Below are 27910 nucleotides of genomic sequence, written 5' to 3' on the forward strand. Positions count from 1 at the left end.
TCTGTGATAATATTAAATTGGCCAATGCCAATGTAAGAGTCTCTCAGCGTTGCATGGATAAACTTTTCCTTACCATTTTCCTTATATAAATAAAATAATTAAAGTAATAGAAGTAAGCAGGTTGATGCCTCAAAGGTAGAATGTAAAGTGGGCTTATCTTATGGCCTTTGAAACAAAGTGTTGTAGACGCGCGCCTCGGGTGCCGTCTATGATTAGTCCGAGGTACGAAACGAATACAAAAACTTCATAATATATAAGTTATTAAAATAAAAACATACATGATCTGTCAATACAAATTCATTTCAAATTACTCTATCGAACATATAAGAGGAAAACTTACTAGTGTAATATTATTAAAACTGAATTATAAAACTATTGCAAAAAACATAAGGAATTGATTTAATACAATATGTTTTGTATAAAATCTACTTCAACTATTTATTAAAACCTACCTCGCTAATATTTGATTAATCAAAAAGTAAGATTACTTGTACAAAGTGTATTTTAAATATTTTTAAAAGGGACAGATATTTTTTACTTTGTATTCATATAACTTTATTTTTTGTTATTTCTGAACGCATTTTAATAATAATTGCTTATGATTAAAATAAATAAAAAAAATATGATAGCTATGGTATTATCATAGACCATTTGAAGAAAAAAGAAAAAATATTATCTATGAATATTGGAGTCAACTTATAATCTTTTTAATGCCGTAAGTAATATTACTTACATTTTTTATAGAAAAACTCGGTAGTAAATTATTTTAATATTTTATATAACTAATTTTTATGAATTTTAATACATTACAAATCTTAAATCAAAACAAAAAAATATTAAGTTAAGCTCAAACGGAAGTCTTGAGTACTTGGACATGTTCCGTGAAACCCCCCGATGTTTTGTATCAAGAAAATGCAATGGCCGCCATCTTCGACTCTTGTGAATGTTTTGGTCGTAGTTTCGAACTTTGAGGCCTTTTTCATTTGTGCTATGCAAATACTGGATAAAAATCGTTTCGCTACATCGTAGAAATTGTTATATTGTTTGCGAACAGGTTAGTATTGTCTTCCTTTACAATTTTCTAGAAAAGTGTTTACATCTGGATTTCGTAGCCTAACTTTAGTGATGTCGTCTTTTATAGAGAATTATTTGTGTTATTACCAGCAGTAACAATAGTGATACGCTGATATTGTTATGGTTAATTCATTTTTGCGATAAGAAGTGATATAAATATACAAACCTCATTTTCGTATGTATTTATATATTTCTATCCTTTGTTACTAAGGGGAATATATATTAATGTCCTACGAATCAATCTAGTATTATTTTCAGTACAAAATCTTTTATTTCCACTGTGTTTTTCACTTTAAGGTTAGTGTTTACTTTTTTTGATGTTTAGAGACATTTCAGTTTTCGTGCCACAATAATGGCGGCAGTAGATTTTAACCTATCTATATTTTTTCGTGATTTACGCTTGAATACCATATGCTGTTATATATTGTTTTTGTTGTTATTTCTTGTATTTTCTCGTAGGAAGCAATAAAAATGTGACTTTCGAGTAATTTCTGAAACAATGACCTCGACTGTCATGTCGTATTTGCGGATTAAAAATATTTTCACAAGATTGTTATGCCGTCAAAACTTTTGAAGATTACGAAGGTGGATGGATAAAAAGTCGATTTTCGATTGCAGTCGTATGAAATAAACCTTGGAGGCCGGGAGCTCTCCATCGCGTCATCTCGGGCTGGACCCAAGATGCTATTCACAGCATGTCAGCGACATCAGAATATGAACCTAGGGTCCGGCAAGTAAGTAAACTTAATTCTTTTGCTTATTCCTTGTTTGTAAATTGCACCTTGAAAATCATCTTTGACTATGTTTCACACATTAATATTCATAAAAAATACTATTTAAGGCATAAAATCGCTTAACAAATTAATATATGATCATTTATTTACATTTTAACAACTTTTCTAAAACTATAATTTAATTATGTGTGCAGTATATATTTACTAGTTAATATTATATTATAGCAGTAAACTAATTTTGCATAGTATTAGATAATTACAATTAAAGTGCATGTAACAAATAAAGATTTGAAAATAAATGTTGTATTATTATACCTTTAGATATTAATATTCAAGTAGGTAATATAGTTTTCAGTAAATTTTTACTGTGAGTAATTGTCATGTTAGTATTTTTGATATTTATTAAGTTATCAGAAGCTCAGCAGAATGAGGGCATTTGATATGTTATTTTGTTTTATTATTCTAATAAGTACTTGATGCTTTTAGGTTGATCATATGTAAATAAATTCATTGAATAGGGGACGGTTCATACTATCAACATGTATCTGTGAAAGTTCTAAACTTTTATGTACTAAGTTTTAAGGTTCTAATTATAATTGTGCATGTTCTATTAATATATATTTATTTGTTTTACTTCAATATTAATTTGATAAGGATACAGCAAATCTTTAAAAATATGTCTGCTCTGCGACCTATATTTTAATAGATTTTTTTACTAATATTGAATAATTTTTTTATAGAATTATGGGCCGACCCCCTCCAGTGAAAATTTGTATGAACATGTGTTGGATCACAAATTAACAGATACTATGGATATATCAAGTGTACGAGCCCCAGTATTGAGGACTGTACCTGTTTCGCCTACTCAAGGTGACCCTGAACCCGATTCCACAAACCCTGAAAGCATAATTCAAGCGGTTCATAAAGTTGACAAAAATATTGAGTATCATATTAGTGAGAAGAGGTGTGACACAGAGATGTCTGTCGATTCACTTTCGAGGATTGTTAGAATTGAAGAAACTCTTGATAGTGTAGGACGGATAGCCTACCCTATCATACAAGAAGCTGATGATTCAGGAGATGGAAATTTTGCAGAGAATGCTGCGACTCTTATTCAAACTCCATTGAATACAGCAATTGTGCAGAATGTTACAAAGCTTCCGCAAAACTTCACTATTAATGTAGATGGATCTGTAGGAAATATTACGGCCATACAGAATGTATCTCAGGATGTTTCTGGCAATCAAACTCTGTGGTTGCCTACAATCCTTGCTACTAGTGCTGCTACAGACAGTAAAAATGAAGATGATAGACCCCCAGGAGTATCGCAAATTATTATAACGAGTGAGAGTTATGTGAATGATACTAATCAATCAGGTCGGAGAACAAACATTATTACTGAAACGAGTTACATTAGCCGACCTAAGACATCAAAAGTTCAAATTTTAAGTAACATATCTTTACCAAAAAATTCGAATTATTCACAACAATACATAGCTCAAAGTAAAGAAATCAGTGCACCAGTTTATGGAACCCAAAATCATGTATATAAGTTGAGTGCCAATGTTGTATCCCAAAAACATTTGAACAATGCAATGTTAAGCACAAAGCCACCAAAGAGTCAATCTCTTATAGGTGCTGCTTCACTTTCTCCTACTGTTATAAATAGTAGTCCAGTAAAAAATGTGCCATATAGTCACACTTATTCCAAAAGCACAAACTTAAATAAGGTAAATAATGGTGCTAATCTTAATGCTATAGTGGCAGCGTCTTCAGGTACCCAATGTCATATATTGTCCAGGGTAGTTTCTGGACCGAATAAGATATCTGTTCACTCAGGAAGAAAATCTATAAACACTTTTAAGGGATCAAAGAATTCGCAAATGTCTAATCAGAAAAATCAATCTAGAGCTATTAAAATAATACAGCAGGCTGGTACAGCCCATAAATCTGAAAACAAATCCTGGCCAGTGGCTAGTGTCACATATAAAAGTGCAGTGTCCGATTATGGTGTTGTTGAGACTCACACATCGAAAGTCATACAAAAAGTTGGAAGTCCTAACCAAAAAGTTCAGCAACCTATGGCTTTACAGAAAGTCCCTAAAGGTGAGCGCCTTGTACTTCAATCACCTTGTGGACCAGTGTTGTTATCCACTGCCCCTATCGGCACAAATCTGCCAAAAGGACCACATTACGTGCAATCTGGGTCTACACCAAATCTCAGATATGTGCAAACATATGGACCAGATAATCAGCTCTCTACTGTGTCTCAAGTATCTGCCAACCAACAGTTAACTGCACAGATTTTACAATCCTTATCCCAACCCAAGATAATGTTACATCAAAGCTCAAATATACCTATTCAGCAAGTGGTAAATCTTAATCCTCCACAGCATAAAATCGAAGAGCAAACTGAAATTAAGAATGTAAATCAAAAAAGAATTGTCTTGTAAGTAAAAGTTTAAAAAAAAATCAATTGTAGAATAATTTACGTCAATGATGAATATTTATTATATTTTTATTTTCAGAGGGGACAAATCAACACTCTTGACAGCGGAAGACATCGTCGGGATGGAGGAGAGACCTAATCTATCGGAAGAATTACGTCGATACTCATTTCAGGCATTGGCTTTTCTAATGCTAGACCACACATACGCTTTACCGGCTCAAAAGCAACCTGTCGTCGGCGGTCCAGCTCCCGCGCCGTCCGCTATATCTCCGACTGTGGCCTCCCCTCCCGCCACCACGACTCCACCAACTCCGCCGAGGAGTTCCCCCGTCGCGGCCGCGCCGTCGCCGCACGAGGCACCTGCGGCAGCCGCACTCTCCCCCGTCGGGGTCGCCGCACCCCCCTCCACGGTAACTACGGTCCAACCGACCGCTCTCGCCTACAAGCCACAGTCAGTACAGGACGACGATACAGCGTCGATCATATCGTCGGTGGAAGGTGAACGTCGGCCGCCCGCAGCGGGGGGCAGCGACACCGAGACTGCGCCAGAAGGGGAGGAGGAGGGCAAAACGCGCTGCATCTGTGACTTTACACACGACGACGGTTACATGATATGCTGTGACCGCTGCGGCGAGTGGCAGCACGTGGATTGTATGGGCATCGACCGTAATAATATACCGGACGCATACATGTGCGAGCTGTGCCAGCCGCGCCCTATAGACCGCCGGCACGCGCGAGCCATTCAGCAACGGAAACGAGAAGAGTTGAGCGCTCTGGGCGCGTCGGACACAGAGTCGGAACCGGATCTGGCTCGTCCGCCTGGTCAGAGAAGAAAACGCTTGCTGACCGTTACTACGTACACTAATACAAGTGGAACTTGCGTGACGACGTATAACTCCAATCTGCCCGTACTACCTCCCCTACCGCAACCGTCGCTAACCTTACCCAAACGCGGTCCTAAGCGCCCTAAGAAAGCGGAAGTGGTGAGAAAAGGAACTAAGCGAAAACTTTCTGAGAAAAGGGTGAAGCGGAAGAAAGAAATGCTGTTAAATAGGAGTAAATATAACTCGACGATGTCAAATCAATCGCACTGGCGTGACTTGTACGAATTGGCGATGACGAATCACTATAGTCCTGAGTTGCGGGCTAAAATTATGAAATACAGTAGTAAGCTCGGTAGTACGTCTAACATGGCATCTGCCATAACGACTCATTTATGTACAACCGTACCACATGCTGGTGGTAAAATACTCATAGCGACAAAGGATCTTAAAGAAAATTCGCCTGTTATTGAATTGAGAGGTAAATATATGTTATCGAATCAGCATAGACCACAATTACAAAATTCCGCTCGTGCGGGAAGTCAAAAGCCTGGTCCTTTCGTATTTTTCTATAGATTACCAAAAGATAATACGCAAATATGTATCGACACAAGAACGTATGGAAACGAGGCAAGGTTCGTGCGTCGCTCATGTAAGCCGAATGCAGAATTACAACATTGTATCGTTAAAGGCACCTTACACGTCTACTTAGTAACGATTAATGATATTCCATCCAATACAGAGATAACTGTTGGACACGATACAAATGGTGGCAAGCAACCTTGTGCTTGTGGTAATCCTAAACATTGCAAAGCAAACGGTTTAACGCCTTTGATGCCACGAAAAAGCTTGGAATATCCGCAAAGAGAAAAACGCAGTAGAAACAGATGTTTCAGCTCTTCGTCTCCCGTGTCACCACCCTTAGCGTCGCTTATAAAGACGCCTGTTAAAGACATATCACCACCGTTCACGGCAATCAAACCTGAAAAGAAATCTCCAATTAAACATGAGTTCCCTCCGATGTCACCTGTTAAAGAGCCATTACTGGCTCTAGATTTCAATGCGCCAATAAAAGCTGATCCATATTTTGATATTAAAGAAGAACACGAAGAAATTGATCTTACTGCGAAAGAAGAAATGAAACCAGATTTGGATGAACCTGACTTTGTTAAAATTGAACCTATTATACAGAAGATTGAAAAGAAAATTGAGCCTGAGGTTAAACCTGAGCTGGAACGAGAGCCAGAGCCAGAACCAGAATCAGAACAAGAACCAGAACCGGAACCGGAACCGGAGCCAGAACTAGAACCTGAACCGGAACCGGAACCAGAACCTGAACTTGAAACTGAACCTGAACCGGAACTGGAACCAGAACCTGATTTGGAACCCGAACCTGAACCAGAAAATGCTATTGAACCTATTATAGAGACTCCAGAAATTAAAGCGGAGGAACCCGACTTAAATGAAACATTAGTTAAACCTCCCATTATAGCTGATGAGGCAATAGAACAAGAGAAAATAGAAGAGAAACCTATTGAACCTAAAGTCGAACTAGAGAGGCCAGTCACTCGAGAGTTGACTGCCAAGTCTGCTTGTCATGACAGGTCATCGAGATCAAGTCGAACAACCTGCGTCAATCACGATTCGTTGGACGATAAAACCGATGACTCGCAAGACAAAATACAGACCGCGTCAAATAAGGAAAAGGACAAACGCAAAATGGTATGTAAATCTATTTAACTTAAACAAATCCCTTATTTTTTTAGTTGGATCCTAATTTTAATGTCTTTTTATTTCGTTTAAGACTCGCGAGGAGAGAAAAATGGAAGCAATAATGAAAGCATTCGAGAGAATGGAAAAAGCGCAACAGAGAAAACAGGAAGTAAAAGAGAGACAGAAGCGAAGAGAATCTGACCCGCACCCGAGTAACATGGATAAAGATGACGAAGATGACATACACTGTAGTGCTAAAAAACGAAAAAAGTAAGCTTTATATTTTGTTTACCAAATATTTAACTATATGTTAATAACTTAAAAATGTTCATTGATTGTGATCTTTAGAAACAAAGAAATTATAAACTATTTATGTTATTTTAGACGTAGAGGACGGGCACGAACAGCGTCACAGTCCAACAGACGCCGATTAAATTCGGCAGACAGCGACCTTGTAACCTCAGGAGATGAAGCCACACCTTTGTCTCCTCGAGCTCCTTCACAACCGGAACAGTCACTGCCTATGCCGGAATCTGAGAGGCACCACGAACCTGTTAGTGAGGTAAAATAAAAATATATTTGGAAAAAGTTGTGTTTTTAAATCTATGAACTTATTATAGAAGTTATTCTCACTACTGCTATAATTATTTGTCTACAGGACCTTGGATTAAGCTCGGCCTGTCTGCTTGTTGAAGCTGCAGTGGGTTCTGTTGAATCGGCGTTCAAACTTCCCAAAACCAAGAAGACAATGGCCACTGAATGGATAGGTCGATCTCCTGAACGAACGCCATCTCCGTACCAATCACCCTACAGACCGCCTCTAGTTTCAGCTACCTCATTAGAGAGCCTCGTTAGAGTAGCGTCCACGATGATTGGTGACCTTAGCGGAAACCAGGAGTACAATGAGGATGTACACCATTCGCCTCCCAGGACTCCAGGTAGAGAGAGAAATAGACCTCCGAAGAAGGCTAAGAGAATCACAAGAAGCACTCCGCCTATAGAAGTTGCAGAGGTGATTCCTGTCCAACATAGTGCTAAGAAACGTTGGTTGCGGCAAGCTATCAGTGAGGAAAGTGATTGCCCGATGGCCGGTGAGTAGAGCATTTGATTTCTATGAAGATCAACTCTACGACCCTGGTTTCTATTTGTAAAGTCGTATATATAAAATGGCAATTTGTCTGGTACAAAATAATATATTATAGTCGTTGATTCAAACAAGTGGAGTTGATCTTTACCATTATTTCACCGACAATTTAACTTACTACGTAGTACTATTTAAAGTGTAGATGCATTTGTTCCAGAATCTCCGCCCAATGAAATAGTGACGCCATTAAAAAAGAGAAGAATGGCGAGGGAGTCTTTATCGTATGAACAGAATACCATAGTGCCTGTAAGGAATAAATTAATTATTTCCACAGTTAGTTACTAACTTGCAAATTATAGCTACTAATTTTATTTTTCTTGTCCAGTGTAACGACGAGACTTCGCCGGTATTGACGTCTGAGGATTCTCCTGTCAAAGAGGACGCCCTGTCACTGGCTCGGCAGTACAAACGTAACATAATGGAAATGTACAGTAGAGATCGGACCCGCTCCGACAGCGGGCAGGGCTCCGACGATCAGTGTAATATTGACCATGACGTTCTTAATGTCAACTTAAAAGGACCACATGACAGCGAGCACATACGTAGAATTATAGGTGTACCTACCCCAGAGGAGGAAATACCGCCCGAGATAGCTAAACCAGAACATGTTTCTACTAATAATAATAACTTAGAATTAGAAGAATGCTTGTACAATAAGGTCGTTCCTATGGAAATTGATACAACAGTCATAACACAAACAAAAATAGAATCAAATGAGAGTATGCATGATATTAAAGGTGCAGAAAGCCCAAGCGATAAAGTAAATAGCTCACAGTCGGCCGACACGAGCGGTAACTCTTCTCCTCAGCGAGACGAGATGGACGACATTCAGAAGAAAATACATTCGTTTCACACGGAGAACATACAAATATTGAAAAGTCGAAACAAAAAGCCACCGAAAGAGAAGCGGAAGAAGGTCAATTTGAATTTCGATCTCAATATGGTGGACGACCAGATCAGTATACAGCTGCGAACGGAGGACGACACGAACTCCAAGTCGCCGGAGATGAACGGGGACGCACACGACGACGGCAACTCCCACGAGGACGCCAAATTGCACGTCTCACCGGAGAACATACCGCTGCCGCCCGTCGAGTCTATACCTCTCCCCGCACCCGAAAACATACCTCTCCCCGAGGAGCCCAGCCCGATATCGATCATCCCCTCCCCCGAGACGATCCCGCTGCCCGAGGAGCCCATGCGACCGGCGCCCGTGACTATCGTCGAGAGGAAAGAGGAGAGGGACCCGATCGAGACCACGCTCCCGTTCTCGTCGCGCTTCAGCTCGACCGGCCTCTTCTCCGGGATCTTCAGCAACATATCGCACGCCCTCAAGGAGGGGCCGGCGAGCGAGAGCGTCCCGTGCGCGGCGACGATCAAGAGCGCGATCGACCGGTCGACGAGCCTCGACGGCGGCCCCTTCGACAAGGAGGGCGGGCGGCCCGTGGACGAGCTGCGCAGCGTGCAGGAGATTCTGACGCGCGTCAACAACATGGACACCAACAACAGCGTGCTGCTGTCGGGCGTGCTGCGCGCGGCGGGCGCGGCCGGCCCGCGCGCGCGCGCCAACGACCCGCGCCTGCACCCGCCGCCGCAGGACAAGCCCAAGCCCGTGCGCCGGAAGGTGAGCCCGCCGTGACCGACTTGCGTCGTGGTTCCACCTGCATAGTGCCACCTGCACTTGCGCTTGCGTAATAAAATATAAAAACAGGTTCGGTAAAGATGGCAAGTCTGTTTCGCGTGGTGATTGACCTTGATTTTATGTTAAAGCTTTATTTAAAACACGTCGCAATTCATTTTTTCTGCGTAGCGTAAAATGTAGTAATAATATATTAAATTAACCGGATTGTAAATTAACCATAAAATAACTTACATGATTTTATTTTTACGTAATATTTCTATATGTATATTGTTTGTAAGAGTATTTTTTTTGTGAATCTCGAAATTATTTTAATTAACCGGTGGCACTTTACTTGATTTTTTTACGACTGTCCTGCTGGTCGATTTTGACCACGGTGGCTATTTTCAGTAAAGATTAGGTTATTACATATAATATATTATAATGCATTTTTTATTATCCATTCATATATACCATACTGTATGTATAGTACCAAATGTTTATTAAATTTTGGTTACACCATTCAGAATAGATAAGTCAAGTTTACGGCGTACAACCGGTGATAAAATAATGATAAAATTGTGATATAATTGATACAACACAGTGTACTCGAAAATACGTTAAGTTATTTGTGAATATTTCCATGCATCTAGACCAAGGTTTCAGATAAGATAAAATAATAATAACTCTTTATATTCGCTATAAAATAACTTTTTTATATACATATATTCATCGTATTTTTTACGAAAGTTCTGATCAATCGAAAGAAATATTTTTTAAAGTAATTTTCTTTGATTACCTATAGTTAAAGGGATGACCTCAATAACCTAACTCTCTAACACTCGATTACCGCCGAGGGGATGAGACCTACTCGTTCGTCGTTACCAATGAGCACGTCGTGGTCCCCAGCTGTCCATCAGCGAGTACCGCAAGCGGCACTCGGGCGCGGCGCCGGGCGAGGAGGGCGGCTGCGCGGGCGGCGGGGGCTGCGCGGGGGGCGAGGGCGAGGGCTCGGGCGACTGGTCGCGGGGCTCGTCGGGCTCCGCCTCGCTGTCGCCGCAGCGCCTCGACGCGGCCGCGGCCGCCGCCGTCGACGAGCTGGAGCAGCGCCTGCACCGCGACCTGGCCGTGCAGCTGGACCAGCGGCTGCGGCGAGACCTCCCCGTGCAGCTGCCTAAAGGTAAGCCCGTCGTTCATAGCTTCTGCGCTTTTGACACCATTGACCTGAATGTCATTTTATGAAAGGTAGCCGCTTTTCCAGACATGACATGTTAAAAATATAAAAATAAACTGGCTCTCTTGGTGTACGATGATTTTTAATGGATGATTTAATGTTCGAATGGGGCTAGTGGTTTAGCATATTAAACTATAAAAACTCTTCAGCTTTATAATATAGTTTTATTTCAATGCCTAATAATAGACTCGGCAATACAGCGATAAGACACTTGTGAAATACTAAACGATATATTTTATTTAGTCAGTGATATTTTATAATAATATTAAAATTACTTTTACATATAACAGATGAAATAATTAGTCATATGGGTCTCTGTGTGTTATCTGTAACGTTTATTTTATGAAATATATTTAAAAAAAATGTAAAAACTCATTCAAATATATAAACTGACGATTAAAGATAAAAACAATGTACTATTGACATTATAATTGTAACTCTATTGTTTGCACTGTAAATACAATACATGTTTGAATAATTAATGTAAACTTGTTTTTCTGCGCTCGACTTTTTCACGCTTTGGCTTATCTATTTTGATCCTTATCCCACACATACAAGACCTAGTTATGCACACACGAGGCGACCGGCTATTGTACGACTGCCAAGTCTAGATGCTTCAGCCGTGAGATAATCCATACAATATAACGTGACAAAAATATGAGTAGGTCGTCTATCAGTAATTAGGGAGCGGAAGTAATTCGAAGAAACGGTTATACTATTCTTATCTATGATAAATAATATACTAGTAGTCTGCAATAAATAAACTAATATAAAAATAAAATTATCAATCGAGATAATACATTCAAAATTTTCCGTATATATTATGAAATTTTCATGTCATCAATAATTATTTATCCGTGTCGCCAGGCGTGTTCGACGCGCAGCCGACCGCCTCCGAGCGGCAGCGAGAGAACCTGAGCTCGCGGCTGCGGCGCGAGTTCGGCCTCGCGCTGCCCGACGACGAGGACGCGCAGGCGCCCACCGGTACGCACCGCAGCCGTAGCTGGATGTGTCGCGCGGGCGCTGACGTCACGCCCGGCGTACGCCTGTTCGCTCACGAAAGTGCGCGCGGCCACGATTAATGATCGGCGGGCATTAATAAAACTAACACGGCAGAATATAATATACATTCGATTTTATTTGTTAATTCACGGCAATAATTTAAAGGTGCGCCCTTCGTGAGTGAACAGATCTATACACGTAAATGAACAAGGTACACCACGTGTACGCTGCGTGCTTGCAAACGTTCGCTGACGCATACTCGTATGTGTATGTACGATCTTAGTTACCAAACCAAGTATCGAAGATAGAAAATATGTTGTGATAATGTATGACACTTCAACGATAAGTAATCGTTCCATGTTTTTGTTGCAGACTTGGGCGCCAAGCGGTGCGACAGGTAGAGGCGCCTGCGCTCGTAGGCTAGACGTAGTTTTGTAAATCTCACCGGCGCCGGACCGTCGCTTGTAATATAATGTAACTTTTGTATCTCGTCTCGGTTCTCTCGTGTATATTTCTGTTTTCGATTCTTCCTCTTGTAAGTTCAAGGATTCTCTGCGAGTACAAATTGTTTTTATTTCCTACTGTACATATTGTATATAGAAAAAAATATTGAGGCGACTCACGCGGTACGTATGTATAATGGTATATGAAAAAATAAGATTTTTATATATGTACAATGTTTATGTATCTTATTGATATGTTTATTTATTACGGACAGCGGAGTCTAAGAAAACGTTGGATATAGGATTTTTGTACGCATCATAATGTGTAAGTAAATTATAGTTGTTTTTATTGTTTTAAATTTTTTTTTTTATTGTATACAACGGGGTAATTGTCCCGTTAGGTATATAGGTATCTTGTTAGTGTTAGATGTTTCTGGTGTAATTTAGTGTCGAATTGTCATAAGCCATTCTTAGATTTAAATACGTGTCATAATTTAAGTGAGCGCATGTGGCAAAGTTCACACCATCACAAGGCTTATAGGCGACTGGGTACTCGCTGGATTTGAGACATCGATTCTAGGTTACCATTAAATTTAGAATAACTCGATAAATAATCTTTGAAACGTTGTTTGTCGAAATAAATCCCAAAGAGCAATGCTCAATATATGCTTAATATATAGTCTTAACTCTTAATCGAATTGTCAATAGATTATTTACATCATCACAATAGTTGGGCATTTTAATGGTATCTAAAATCGATTCGAAATGGCCCGTGTATAGATCGTAAACCACATCTTTATTATACTCAACAATAGCATAAAAAACGAAATAGTAGTCCGAAACGCAATTATGCTCCCGTTGTGAAATAGACGCTAATTGTATATTAAAATCTATTTTACTTTAAAAGTAACCAAGTTACGTTAAGTGTAATTGGGTTTTGTACTATACAAGAATCTATTGAAATTGTATACGCCAATGTGTAAATTATATAAAATTATTTAGATTTTTCTTTACACATCATTTTCGTTCTTATTACCGTTATTAATTTATTATTTTTTTGCTGGCAACAATGGTTTTTGTAAATTATTTTAAAATGGCGTCTGCAATAAGAAACTCGCGGTCATCAGTACCTGACTCGTCAACAACGAATAGATGTTGTGAATAAACCCGGTCCAACCCCAACCCAGTGAAATCGTGTGACCGATGGACTTGCAAAATATTCTGTTTGTTATTTCTTTTCATTCGTTTGTTTAGACTTCAATCGCGGCCTAAACACACAATGGCTTCGTATGAACGAGTCTGATGTAACGCTAGAAAAACAGTAAATACAGTTTTATGTTGTTTTTTTTCTCATTTCAAGTCTCGATAAAGAAGTTTGTAGCAATGGGATCTGCTAGTATGACTACGAATTGCCCAGTGCGAGCAAGAATCCATCCTTAACATTGCTCAATTTTTTTTTCAAAATTTATTCGTGAGTCAATATTGAATGTTCGTATGAAATATTCGGTCAGGGTAATGATCTTTAAAAACAACAGATAGAATACTTATGCCTTTATTTAAATCTTTGTCTGTTGTTTGTAGAACTAATATGAGAAATCATATGAACAGATTTTGAGGTCAGTATTCCAGTTTCAAAGTTACCTAAGTTTAGGCCGATCTCTTACAGCTAGCTGACATTACAGATTTTTTATCGACCAATAGTCGATCGTTATTTTTTAATATGTAATTAGACATGTACATTACCATAGTGTTTCGTGTAGACTGTCGAGCGATAGTAAATTTGTAATGCGGTCCTGAAGCTGTGCTTTGCGCTGTATACTTTGTTAGGGATGCCGGGCATGGCCTTGAAATTACCGCCTAAATTATTTGATAAGAGTAGGCTGAGCCATATACGAAATTTGTGTTCATTTCGATACTTAATTTAATTTGTGATGCTTTGCTTTTCACTTGGTGATATCTGCTATCTTCCAGATAATTTCTCGACATATATATTTTTTTCCTAAACGTAAATACAAGCACTCGAGTTTAGAAACAACTTATCGAGGAATGATAATATAATGTGCTTAGTTGTATGAATGTAAAATGGTATTGTCACGTTTTTGGAATTCTTATAATTTTTTTGTGCGTATCCTTTTGTTATAAATTTAATATAACTATAAATATATTATATTTTTGTTGAGTGAACATTTTCACGTGTTTGATATTTTTATTGATTAAAAATAAGTTTGCATTTTAATTTTAATTTACATAATAGATATAAATGGTACTTCAAAGATGCGACAATATTATCTGATTTACAGACTACTTAACAAAACCTCAATTCTCCGCATAATGTTTAAACCTAGGTGTTAGTCAAACTGTTGCAATAATTCGCCTAAAGGCAAAACATGTAGTGGGTAAAAGATGATAGGCACGCAAAATAATAAGCAGCTTTTTATTTAATTCGTATAATTTTATATTTTTGTATAGAGAAATGATTGAAATTTATTTTTTCGATCCGATTTAAGTATTCGAGTTGTGTAACAAGGTGCGTCATGATCTTGAGTCGTGAACTATGTATATATCTCTGGTTGTTAAATAGAATTTAAATTAAACGCTTTCTCCTAATGTTAAAGTGCATTTTGCTGTAACGTTTTATATATCATGTGTTCGTTGAGTGCAGAACGCCCCGTAATGTATTAACTTTTTCATTTTTTTGTGTCATAAATTCAAATTTATTATTTTGTATGTAAATTTGTCGATTTTTAACCAGTGTGTGGACGTACATCATATAAGTTTTATTGATTTAAATTAAGTTAGTAATATAATAATACAGTGACAGCACAATGCGCTGCGACGTATGAAATCTTTGTAGTTATATTAGAGAAAATCTTTGTGATAACTTTTAAATATCATTCAGTAGAGAAACTGTGTCTTGTAAATAGTATAATTAATGTTAAGTGAAAAAAGCTACATATATTTTGTTAAAGGTGATTGAAGAGAGCAAATTAACTATAATTTGCTTACGTCTCAGTGTTGTCTCCCACCTCGGCCTGTCCCCGAACTATTCGTTTGTAACAATGGAATATTTTGCAATACAAATTATATCATTTTTTTAAACTTAAGTGGATCGTAAAATAGTGGCGCTGTATATTATCCAGATGTTAAATATTATTATTTCTTTCTTAATGTTTGAACTAAGCATGTAAAATTTAAAATAATAATATAGAATAAAAGATGTTATGATAATTAATTACATAAAATCTTCGTTTGAATCTGCTGCCTTTCCTTTTCCTTCTGCAACCTACGTGGTCGCATCAAGATCAACCGAGAAGACACGCTTAATATCACATTATAGCTCATTAAATGGAAGGAGTAAATTCATACAATCCATACAATTTGCTAATAAATAGCTCTACTCTGTTTTGCATTACAAACAATTTTGAGTAATATATGTTATAGCGTTGCAGAACTATCGATAGTTGACCTCGAAAACTATTCAGGATATCGATAGTATCGTTTTGATCAATACTATCGATAGTATCGATAGCTCTCCGTGAGCAATACTATTGATTTCGGCAATAGTATCGCTAGCTTTCTGTAAGCAATACTATTGGTAGCAGCGCTCCCATTGATACTATCGATAGTTTAGGTTAAAAGTAATGGTTTTTGCAATATTATCGATAGTATTGACACATAACAATACTATAGATATCAACACTAATATGTAGTAATTTCCGAAGTTCATTTTATAACAACTTCACCGACATTCAAAACGCAATTTTTTCCCGAATCGATAATTAATATCGAGATTTAATCAAGACTTCTATCTATGTTAATATATATGTGGTTGGAATAGGCTATAGTGAATAATTTGAAATAGCCCACTTAAAACACCTTAATTTTAATTGAAGACTGGGTTGAAATTTGTCAAATTTTGCAAACACCAGTGAATTTCATGTGCTTACTTTGTGTTTATAATTTATCTTCTCGACGTCAAAGGAAACCTGCGAGTATTGGATTAAAATGCTACATGTGTATCCATCACATTGGAACAGCGTAGTGGAACTGGCCCATAACCTTTTCCTCACATAGGGATGAGGCGTTAGCCCAACAAGACGTTTTACAGGATATATTATTTTTTCAACTTTTTTAATAATATTAACAGTTACTTTACAATCAACTAATAACTCTTACATAAACATTTGTTATTTTTTGATGGCATATATAAGAGATTGCAATTTGTGGCCAGTTTAAATATAGGATTATAGCTGTCTCTGTTAGAATCTGTGTCAACAGAACCCCCCCAATAGGAATATTCTGAAAATATATTGACTCACAATACACTACAATAAATAAAAGTGTGAATTTCTTGGCATCAACATTATTAACCTTTTGTGGCTGACGTGAGATTTGAAACCTTGGTGGAGAGGTGCTTGGAATCTACAGACTTATAAGCTGCTAAAGCAACAATACTCTCGCGTGTGAGCTTAAAGAGATTAAAATAAAACTGCATAGTAATATTTTTAAAATTTAATTCTTATTAAATATCAATGTTTATAAAATTTAACAATTATAAACGATCTAGTAAAATCTAACAACATTATTTACAGTTATCATTATAACGGAATGACATACTACTAGTAGAAGCGCATTCATTAGATATAAGTTTTTTTCTTCAAATTGTCCTCTGCGTATTTAGCTTTAAAGCATTCAATAAAACTTTTTTAGTTTTACATTGATTACGTATCAGTCCATAAACAAAAATCAGGTAAGGAATTTACTGTTACTTTAATTTTACTTGTCTTTTTTCGTTTTAAATAAAAACGAGCTGTATCTCTCAAAATAGAAGCGGTAGAAGTATTACAGATACACCTTAATTTTTTCTAATTCACTTGACAGCATTTTTTTTCACTGGATTTCAATAATACAATAATTATGTTAAAACAAATATTTTTATAAATCGTTCAGATAAAATTAGTACTACGTATCCACAATACGAATTTTTACCAGCTCATTTTTATCATAAACAAAATATTTGTACTTATTCTAGTATTTTGGCACTATTATAGGTAATTCGCAGATATTTATATACAATTATAATATAACAACGCTTAAAAAAACCGTTTGCCGTAAACAACGAAATAGTTTTTTTTTATAAAAAAATACGTTTTTTTTTAAATTACATATACTTACATATATTTATTTTCTATTATCACTATTACATATTTTTATAACATATGTTATATACGAGAAATAAAATAAACATAAAAATGTATGTAACTTTGAAAAAAAAAAACTGTAATAGAGCTATGATAAAATATGACAGTCATATATCATACATATCGGTATATAATCTTATACTAAAAATAACTCCAAAAATAAGTTAGTCAAGCATCACCAGCACTTGACTAGGTACAATCATGTATCACAGCCGGGACACTGAATTATCTTCAATGCGCTCACCTCATCAATTACATACATATTTTAATTGAATAATATGTAAACAACATACATTACAATTTTTTTTACATGTGTATCTATTTACCAAATTTTATTTGGTAAAAATAATATAAATGACAAAAATTTTGGAAAAATTACAATTTTTGAGGTTTATTTTTAATACGATGTAAAAAAATAAGCTTTTAATTTATTAAAACATTTTTTTATTCGGGAATGTTTGAATTAAATGTGATCGAAGAAATATGAAATTTTCATTTGAATTAAATTGAAACTTCAGTTGTCAACTGACCTAAGTAACATTGCTCCATTGGCGTTTGGCGCCCGGTATGGCACCCTTTATTTTTATCAGGAGCTTGCCAAAACTTTGCATATAATTCTTCTGCAATATATTCCAAACTATAGAGCTTTTTAAATATTTCTGCACAAAACGAAAGGTGTTTAAAATTTATTTTAAATAAAAATATTTACAAATTACATTAACATTCGTACACTCGGATAACTTTAAATATTTACACGTTTAAAACTATCTTAATGTAATCATTAATATTTAATAGTTCTTATAATAAATTCGTATATTACATTATATTATTTTACAAGACTTTACTTTCCCCTTACATTTATAACTGCCACTGAAATTGTTCATTAGCTATATACATATTCTATTGCTTCTTAAATCAATACTTTTATTTTTAATCACTAATAATGAGTTCACAAAAATTTAACGTCGGAGAAAATGGCTACCACATAATGTTAAGTTCTTTATAAATATGCTATTAAATTATCATGACGGCGTTCCAATAAGCGAATGGTTGATCATTCTACGCTTTTACTCAATCTACGGTGCGCTTTGTAGTTTTTCATGTTGTGTGGTTTTAGTTACATAGATGAGCCGTGATTGCGTTTGGTCGTTATGTTAATCAGTCCCAAAGATATATAAAATTATATTTAGAAATTATTTGCTTTTTAGTTATTTTTACAAGGTATCTATCTGAGTTATTGTGATCAAGTTATGAAATCTGGGTTTTATTTCGTGTAAATTACTGTGGCGGCCGATCGATGTCGTCTAGGATGCGATTAACGAACACTTATAGACATATGTGTGTATTAATAAACTGCGTGACAAGGGTCTCAAATTTTAAAACGAACCGCATTTGACTTTGAGTTTAGAACAGTAAGGGATCGCTTCGAGCTGTCTCGAGGGTCTCAGGCGCTCAGGCGCTCAGGGCTCAGGCGGGCCGCCAGGGGTCGGCGGGCTCGCGCTTGACGTGGTAGTTGAGGCAGGGCTGGAAGTTGACGTGTATGGTGACGGGGTGCAGCGCCGCCAGCGGCCGCACGTCGGCCTCCAGCGCGCCCAGCTGCCGCGACACGCACGCGTACTCCACGCTCAGCGGCACGTAGTACTTGCCTGCGCGGGAGACACACGCTGTACTAATATTGTAAGTCCGAAAGTTACTCTGTCTGGGTTTGGAGAATGTCTGAAGCCACCGCGCAAACCATAGTTAACCAAAGATCTCTTTGGCTCATTTTCGCTTTTGGTGATGAACATGAGTGGTTTTTTTAAGTTGTATTACTCTTACCGATATATTATGTAACATACTTGTTATGTAAATGGAATGCTTTCAAAGTGACATACCGAGTGAATTTAATGCAAAGACTGGCACGTATTGCGTGGGGGGCGGCGGCTTGTCGTACTGGTGGTGGTGGGGGGAATCGCTCGACGTGTCCTGAAATTCATGATTAGTTTTTATTTATGTATACTTACTATGATTTGTTTAATTTTTGCCTTAGGATCTCTTTTTTGTGAATATTTGATGCACACACTTGAAGGATTTCAAAACCAAGTCTAAGCAATGGGAATTCCTATATGTGCGGGTCAGATAAAAGAAACTTTAAATGCGAACAAGTGTTTATATTGTGGATAAAACTTTACTCTATTCCAACCATAACATGAAAAAAAGCCAATTAAACAACATTTGACAGTAAATTGACGCGATATCATTGGTCGAGAGCTTGATTATTCAATGATATTCACTATGGATTTGCGAAAAATGGCGTTTTGGACGTCGACGCAGTTATTGAAATTTTGAGAGTAAAATTAAAGTGGAAATAAGTGGTTCAGTGCAATAGTGTTGTATTTAAAAATATATATATTAATCATAAACTCTCAATATTGCACAATATAGCTGAGTTATTAGCAAATCGCATGTAATACGTAAATCTAAGGTCTGTTTATATTTTTTCATACTTCCATTGGAATAGGCTATTTGTGTATATTCACTTGTCCTTCTATAAAATAGATTAATTATAACGGTCACACTACACTTCGTAAACTGTGACCGTAGTATAAAGAAAATTGTTCTCAATCGAAAAAACAAGTGCATCAAAATTGCATTATCAAAAAAGTGCGTCTGCTTCTGAACACGCTAGGTAGTACAGTACAGTACAGCGCCAGTTATGGGAGGTGCAACCTCTGATCAGTCGTACGTACCTGCGGCGAGGTGTCCTGTGCGTCCTCCGTGGAGGCGGAGGCGGAGGTAGAGGCGGAGGCCGAGGCGGAGGTGGAGGGCGGCGCGCAGGGCTTGGCCTGTCGGCGCCGCTTGTGCGAGTACAGCTTGCCGTGCGCCGCGCCCTCCGCCGACTGCGGGACACATCCGTGTTACAGACCACAAGCGTAAGGCGGCAACGTGACTCGAGAGAGATCTGGTGCCAGACCGAGAGTTTTCGTGCCTTCTGAGACACAGGAGTATTCAAGGAATTGGGTAACTTTTATTGGTATATCACAGTTTCGGGATCTACGGCCTTCGGGCCTTATAAGCTAGATTACACAAGGCTGTGGTACAAAGAATTATGCTCGTTATGTCTATACTATAGATTTATTTCGGTATTTTAAAAACAATTATTGTTTTAGCTGTGTTTAATCAGTGACGAACTGAAATCGAATTAAAATTACCTCCGTGTCTTGCGACCTCGAAAATCGCCTTTCTATGGAATTCTTAAATTTATACGAGTGAAGGTAATCGTCGGTGTGTTCAGGTTTCCGCACTTTACGCAGCGCCGCCTCCCTCTTGAGCCGCCCGTCGAGCGGCGCGCGCGGCGCGTCCGCCTCGGCCGCCGGCAGCAGCGACACTGAACGGACAACGAGCGACTTGGACTATTTCGAATATATTCACGGGGACGGTCGAATAGACTCATATCACATTTAAGGTGGTACTATTAGCGAGGACGTTTCAAGGTTGTATGTTTGTGTCATTATTAACGATATCTCTCAAGTCAACAAATTTCTCATACTTAATTACTATTAACTCATTCCTAATTTGAAGTTTATTTAAAAAAACTTATCTAAAACAAAAACGTCATGCGATATTAATATGAGAACAGCCAGCTTTTGCAATAGAAATAAAACATTTAATCGAAATATATATATATGTTTTCTAATGGGCTCAAGATGTATATGAAACGTCTCGATAACGAAAATACAAAAAGAAATAATTTCGAAAATTTAACGGTTCTAAACCTGAACGAAGATGTCGCGAAATGTATGTATGGCCAATACATGCATTATAACCTCTATCACATTCCATAGCATACGGTGGTTCTTGTCGCTCATGGTCGTAGGTCTCCGCCGGGAATGGCGGAAGTTCTGGCCGCTGGATCACCTTGACTCCGAACCCGTGGGAGCTGCTCGAGGAGCTGGCCGTCTCCGAGGACGAGCCGGGATGCGAGCGTGGCTTGTCGCGCGTGTGCTCGCCTGGAAACATTACAAGTGATCAAATGCTCGTTATATGACTACGTTATATCAATACGTTATACTTTAACATTTACGTTTTTCCGATCCCCAAACACAGGGTGCTCTAAAATAATGTGAACTGTGAAGTCTATATACTAAAAGATTCGTACCTTTCGTAACAATTTCGCAGTGCCTCTGTAGATGCGACGCAAGCTGTAGACAGAGGCCGTCTCCGGGACCAAAGCCCTGCACCTCGACGAGGAACCTCACGGCTTCTGCCACCGCCTCCTGGTAGCCGGTGCGGTAATCATCGCCCGCCTGCCGCTCGGCCGCTGCAACAACCCACGTGCAAGATGCTAAATCTCCCGACGGGCGACTCCCGACATACATTAGCGTCCTTCAGTGTATCGTACTTCGATTGATTCAATTTGGCTATTCGAACTTCTATCTCTTATCTATCAAACTGAATTAATATTCTCAATGAAACTAAACTAAATTACATGACATGCAACCAATAATTGAAATCGGACAAAAATTAAACGAATGAATTCAGAAAAAGAAGCTTTAATAGCCGAATTATTTTAGAAGACATAATTTATAAACGAACTAAGATAATTTAAATGCCAATCGTAAACAAACTGTTTTTGTTTCTGTATTCATAAAAGTAAATGTTACCATAATAATTTCTACATCAATCTAGCATAGGAAATCACCTGAAGAAAACTATGTACCCGGCAATCGTTCGCCAGCCCTTTCAAGTGGTACGTAGTTACCAATATAAATCAAATTAGCAAGAAGTATGAAACGTTATCTTAAACCTCTTTGGTTTTAATTATATTTACAAAATTTTAACTGTTAGCATTATAATATTCCTTTTTTAAAACTCTATAAATAAAAATCCTGCCTTACAAACCATTGACGCGGTCCTGCAGGAATTTTAGGTGCCGTATCGCCATCTCTATGATCTCGGTCTTCTCGACGCGGCCTCTGCCCTTTTTTAGGTATTCCGGGGGTATGAGGCGCGAAAGGTCAGCCAGGCAGTTGTTCATTCGGTCGCGACGCCGTTTCTCGATGATGCGATGAGACATCGGGTCTTGCTGCAAAAGTACCTAAATTATTAAACCCTATTTTAAGCGAGATAGTTTAATCAATACTTTGAGACATGAACTTCGCTATTATTAATAATTTTGATAAGTCACTGCTCAAAATTTCGGAAAGTCTCTTACTATTTTTTTAAAATGTAAAATACGATGTAGTTTTTATCGCTTTTAACATACAGCTAATAACTGGTTTACAAGACTAGATTTCAATAAGAAAAACTTTCCAAAGTAATCATGCACCATAATACTGAAGGCTTTGCTTATTATTGGTCCCTGATAGTACAATTTTAAGAGATGATATTTATGTCTGTTATCTTGAGGTAGGGCGAAGTTTTTATGAAGCTTTCTTTGCACTGGCTCCATCAAATTAAAGATTCATCAGGGATTTGGAATAATTCACTCAAATGGTTTAAACTTTGAACTATTTGTTATTTATTATTTATTCTTTCGAGAAAGTAAATAGAAGAGCAATTACCAATTGTAATTGTAAATGTACACGTTACTCGGTTACGATTGACGCTTTATTTTAAAATGTTATTCGTTGAGTTATTAGTTTTTTTGTTTCGGAAGCCAAGATATTATTGCGTCAAACATTTAATAATATAAAGAAGCGAACATCAAAACATGCATCAGTAATAAAAAATAAATAACAAAATATAAAATAGCACCTTGCCATAAGATTATATAGGATAGTTAAACACCACAATAGTTAATACCAGTAGCCTTAAAAATACAGTCCATTTTTATTTACGTAGATTTTTTCATTGACTGCAAATGGCAACAAAGTTTTGAATGAAATTATGCAAAGCTGATCTTTTGTGGTTGTAATTATATGACTGCATTTGCTTAATATAGACCAGTGAATCAATCGAGACACAAAAGATTTTTTTAAAAATTATTCAAGTAACTCATCTTTTGAACGTCATTTTACATATTTATTACGAGTGAAATCACCACCGATTTGGAACGTATTGACAGTTTATCGCAATCGCATCTAAATATAACCTATTCTACTAAGTACGCAACAATACAGTTTCGTCAAATTTGAATCAGAAATTAATCGTTTTTAATCGATCGTATCGTAACAGATATAAATACGTAGAATGGGTTAAATGACCACAACCATGAAGAATGTAAATATAATACATCAAAAATAGAAAAGGACTTAATATTGATCCTTGTGGAACACCCATTTCTTGGAAGACTGAGAACACTTAAATATAATTACGTACATTAATAAAAAAATAAAGTATGAAGCAATCAAATCAAATGCATTCCCTTGAACACAATAATGTTTAGGCTTTAAAAGAGATACACATTTCACGCAATTAAATTATTTAGATAATGCAAAGAATACACCCTATTGGTGTACTGTTTGCATTATCTAAATAATCAATAATAAATCTTTCAGTTATTCGTAGAGTGATCCTTAGAATAACTTCTCTATGTCATTTATATTGAACATATCTTAGTACAACACTATTGAAAAATGTACTCAATTAATAAAACATTAGTGTGTAATACTTCTCTAAAAGTTTAAGAGAAAATGTGATTTAGAAAAAGGTTATAAAAATGGGCATATTCAGTATGACTTGCCCTCGAGACCTTCCCCTTCTTGAGATATGCAGCGGGAGGATAATCTGCCTCGTCCTCCGAGGGTGCAGCGAAGTTGAGTTCGCCTGCACGACCAAAGCCGTCGTTTGAATTGTAACTGAAAATGTCAAAATATTACATAAGTTATTTATAAGGAAACATTTAGATGTATCATTAAAGGACCATAAAAATATATCATGGCTTGAATTCAAGGAGTTCCTAAAATTTTTAATTTTATGTCAATTGAGCGTCAAAAAGCTACTAAATGTAGGGACGACCGAGAGGGATCTTCAATATATTTTAAATATTTTTGGCCTGTAATCGTTATTTACTTTACTCTTACGGTCCACCAGAATATCGAGCTCTTACTATTCAATTGGAATTTATTTTATCCTCCTCATAAGTATAATTTCACACCAGACGTATTCATATACTTAAATTTATTGAAAGGTATTTTAAGTCAATGTTTAGGAATGGCTTTAGTATATTATACAGTCTTATGAAATTGTTTTTACATATAACAGTTGTATAAAACAAAACACTATACAAATAAATATTCCACTTTTTTAGAAAATGCCTTCTGTTTAGAAGTAAATTCGATCATACAACTTTTCTTAAAAAACATGTGACCAAACGTCCTTCAATTCTATTTTGTAAATCAAATTTTTTATCTATTCGGAATCAGAAGATATTTGGTTTACAAACGTATATATTGGGGTCAAATATAAATATATATTTATACAAAGGTACTATTCCTTTAGCAAGAACGATCGTTTCTAATAGTCGTAACATAACGCAATATAATCAATCGAGAATAATGTTTGGCGATTCAAAAGGAATTTTGGTATAGTCAATATTCATATTAAGTATGGGATGTTGAAAATGAAGGAGCTCGACATATGACATTGTTGGAATTTATAAACAATAATTCGAAGTATCTTAAGCAAATAGCAATTCGTCTCCAACGTCTGCTAAGAAAAGTAGAGGAGACTGAACTGTTATTCGCGAAGCCCATGACATATTTTGGTGTACAATCGAGATAGAGAATTCAAATAAAAACATTCTGAGGTGTTTGAGTTTGAAGACAGATCAACAGATATTTGAAAACAGAATCGAGGGCCATCGCAACCACAATTATTTTTTGTAGTCAGCTCACGCATCACAGGAATTGCGGTAAATAAACATCATTTTCGAAAGACGATAAATGAAGGATCCTATTATCCGGTATGTGGAAGAGAGGAAATTAGATCGGATAAGCCGCACATGAGTAAATAGTTGCCGGATGTCCGGTTATATATCTATATATAATGATAATTAAGGGCATATATTAAAAACCTACGCATTGGATTAGACGTACAATAAAGGCTTTTTATATTCACTTTAATTTAATTTCAGAAGTTCCGAAAACAACTTTTATATTTAAAACGCCATTTTTTCAAGAACCCATTATGAATACAATGCCAAAGATCTTGACCAATTATGTCATGTCAATTCAATGTCGGAGTTGTTTATTTATCTTTACTCCTCTTGCGATTGGTAAGGTAGTTGGCGTCATTTCGAGGGTATTCCCCATTTATCAACGAAACTCTTCAGACACATCGAAACAAGATAATCTTATCATGAATTAAAAATAAATCATAGTTCTTCCTACCTTTTACTTCCTTGCTTTATTTTACGTTTTACGTTGAATTTTTTTATTTTTTGTAAAAGCATTTTTTGAATTGTATTGAAATAAAAAAATATTAATATACCTATTATATGTTATTTTTTTATTATTATTTGGATGAATCCAAAGGAAACATTCCAAGATTAAAAGCATATGTTACTAATTAGTTGATACTTAAATGGGATATTTTACATTTAATAATTATAACTTTTAACTGGTGTATGTGCTAACTCCAGACTCTAATCCATGTGAATAAGTTTGATAGGCCAAAATACTTAAATTCGGAATAATTTGTTCTGATAATAAGTAACAAAACAACATTTTTTTAATATTAATTGATGTTTCAAACAATTGTTAAGAAATCTCACAAATTAGCGCAGCCATTATTATTTAAAAATTGCCAGAATAAAAGGTAAAAAAAAAATAAACTTTTATTTTTTGTCTATATATATAAAGTAAAATAATATCATTTATTTATTCTCTGTGGTCGACGTTTCACGTGTTTCGTTAACCATAATATGAAACGTGACTTCATAAATATATATTATGAATAGCCTTTATAAATTTAAATATGAATGAAACGATATTTCAAAAATGTTTTAACAATTTTTTTTTACCTAGAATTCGTTATATATCGTTTAACTTCATGTAACGTATCAGGTGTTTTTGTTTATAGCATTCTTGCTACTTACTTGAGAGACTATAATATCCTCGATGGTCAGTGGTTACCTTGACCATCGAGGATATTATATGCTGCATGGGGATGATATTGATAATAAGTTAAATGTTCCATTTTAAATTTAATAAAATGTTGAAATACGAGTTGATTAATTGGGAAATGAGCATTTGTTCCGTGCATATTTCACAATATCTTCTGGGCTAGTATTTTTTCTATTTTTATATTTATTCTAGTATTGTTCTTTCACGGTCAAACCGTACCCCCCGAACCGAATTTGATGATATTTGGTTTGAAGCAAGTTTGAACTACAAGGATGGAACTACTTTTTATGCCTGACGAAATATCCTTAAAACGTGAGCGAAGCCACAGGCGACAACTAGAATTTAATATATTATTATGGAATGAAAAACTTCACAAATCTGACATCTATTCACCAACTCAGACAATGTCACTCAAAGTCTAGCGCGGAGCGCACTCAAAAACAAACTAAGCTTATTTAAATGGTGAAAAGGCATTCAGACTCGGGTATCAAGTCATGATGGACACGTGGATGGAGTATCTTATTTCATTTGCTTTGAATACAGGCAGTCCTCGACTTACGTCGTTTCAAGTTACGTCGAACAATGTTTTGACACTCTTCCTCAAGCATACGTCAATTGCTTCGATTTCCGGCATAGGAGGATTCACTTGTCGCGAGGTCGATGTAATAGCAAGAGGAAAAAAACGAAGCAATCTAATATGTCTCGACTTACGTCGTTGCGATTTACGTCGCGTATTTCGAGAACCTAACATGCCGTAAGTACGAGGACTGTCTGTAATAAGAAATATTGATTAATAATCTTAGGTATGAGTTAAAATTTTGTTTTAAGTATAGTCAAGTCATGTACAGAACACAATTCTGAAGCAAACAAACAGCATAGTATAATTATTATAACAGCATATTAGGTCAGGTTCACACTTGATCACGTTGACGTAGCGTATCTCCGTTGCGTGACACCGACGTGTGTCATGATCGCTAGTTTGAACGCAAAATTATACGTTAGTATGATACCATATCTGATACTTCCCGTTCCGTACTGACTACTACTTTTATCTCATACATCTCGAATCGGATAGACGTATAGTGAACGGTAGTATAAACCTACTTTGATAGACCGATGCGATATTATACGTAATACGTCACGACCTATCTCTAAACTGCTTTTCCCCGATTATTAAAGTGGATACTAAACGCAGCTGCCCGATCTTAACAAGTTTCGACTTGATACTTTTGATGCGATCATTGCCTACGCTAAATACCGATACCGACACAACACGATACGGTTTTATATGGATTGGTTTTGACATAATATGGTTTCTGTTTTATTGCAATTACCATACAGTGGTAATAAGTCTCAACCAAAACTACGGAAGTGGTTTTTTGGATCGTGAGTGTACACCCGACTTTGTTTCGAATCCATATTTGATTTGA

General features: G+C 36.6%; 2 protein-coding genes across 9 annotated transcripts in view; one reads left to right on the forward strand and one right to left on the reverse strand.

Annotated features, from left to right (window-relative positions):
- Positions 1-885: 885 nt before the first annotated feature.
- Positions 886-15486, forward strand: LOC113393513 (uncharacterized). 3 transcript variants are annotated; one of them, XM_026630438.2, is made up of 12 exons: positions 886-1054; positions 1534-1808; positions 2549-4257; positions 4337-6800; positions 6883-7061; positions 7176-7353; positions 7450-7882; positions 8078-8181; positions 8261-9559; positions 10463-10733; positions 11655-11771; positions 12162-15486. In XM_026630438.2, exons 2-12 carry the CDS (start codon positions 1770-1772, stop codon positions 12188-12190), a joined length of 6822 nt encoding a protein of 2273 aa, XP_026486223.2. In that variant the 5' UTR covers positions 886-1054; positions 1534-1769; the 3' UTR covers positions 12191-15486. The 3 variants fall into 3 exon arrangements, with proteins under 3 accessions (XP_026486223.2, XP_026486222.2, XP_026486224.2); XM_026630437.2 differs by having other exon boundaries at positions 1693-1808; XM_026630439.2 differs by having other exon boundaries at positions 1693-1808; positions 8093-8181.
- A 2034-nt stretch (positions 15487-17520) lies between these two features.
- Positions 17521-27910, reverse strand: part of Cwo (clockwork orange) — a 34014-nt gene continuing 23624 nt past the window's right edge. Inside the window, exons 2-9 of one of the 6 annotated variants that reach the window (XM_064215129.1) lie at positions 24107-24212; positions 22315-22510; positions 21572-21733; positions 21189-21422; positions 20625-20800; positions 20163-20312; positions 19308-19398; positions 17521-19079 (exon numbers count right to left, since the gene is read on the reverse strand). In XM_064215129.1, coding sequence (XP_064071199.1) covers positions 18901-19079; positions 19308-19398; positions 20163-20312; positions 20625-20800; positions 21189-21422; positions 21572-21733; positions 22315-22510; positions 24107-24212 — 1294 coding nt within the window. In that variant the 3' untranslated portion in view covers positions 17521-18900. Of the gene's footprint in view, positions 19080-19307; positions 19399-20162; positions 20313-20624; positions 20801-21188; positions 21423-21571; positions 21734-22314; positions 22511-24097; positions 24213-27910 lie in introns of all 6 variants that reach the window. The other 5 variants (XM_026630431.2, XM_064215130.1, XM_026630432.2 and 2 more) reach the window with 5 other exon arrangements.

This window comes from Vanessa tameamea, chromosome 6 (assembly GCF_037043105.1).
Source record: "Vanessa tameamea isolate UH-Manoa-2023 chromosome 6, ilVanTame1 primary haplotype, whole genome shotgun sequence".
Lineage (NCBI taxonomy): Eukaryota > Metazoa > Arthropoda > Insecta > Lepidoptera > Nymphalidae > Vanessa > Vanessa tameamea.

Bases quoted from the DNA above. Each gene is read 5' to 3' on its own strand.
- LOC113393513 (XM_026630438.2), top strand. From the start codon at position 1,770: ATGTCAGCGACATCAGAATATGAACCTAGGGTCCGGCAA. The intron at 7,062-7,175 runs GTAAGCTTTATA...ATGTTATTTTAG, and splicing joins AGTGCTAAAAAACGAAAAAA to ACGTAGAGGACGGGCACGAA. The intron at 11,772-12,161 runs GTACGCACCGCA...TTTTTGTTGCAG, and splicing joins GGACGCGCAGGCGCCCACCG to ACTTGGGCGCCAAGCGGTGC.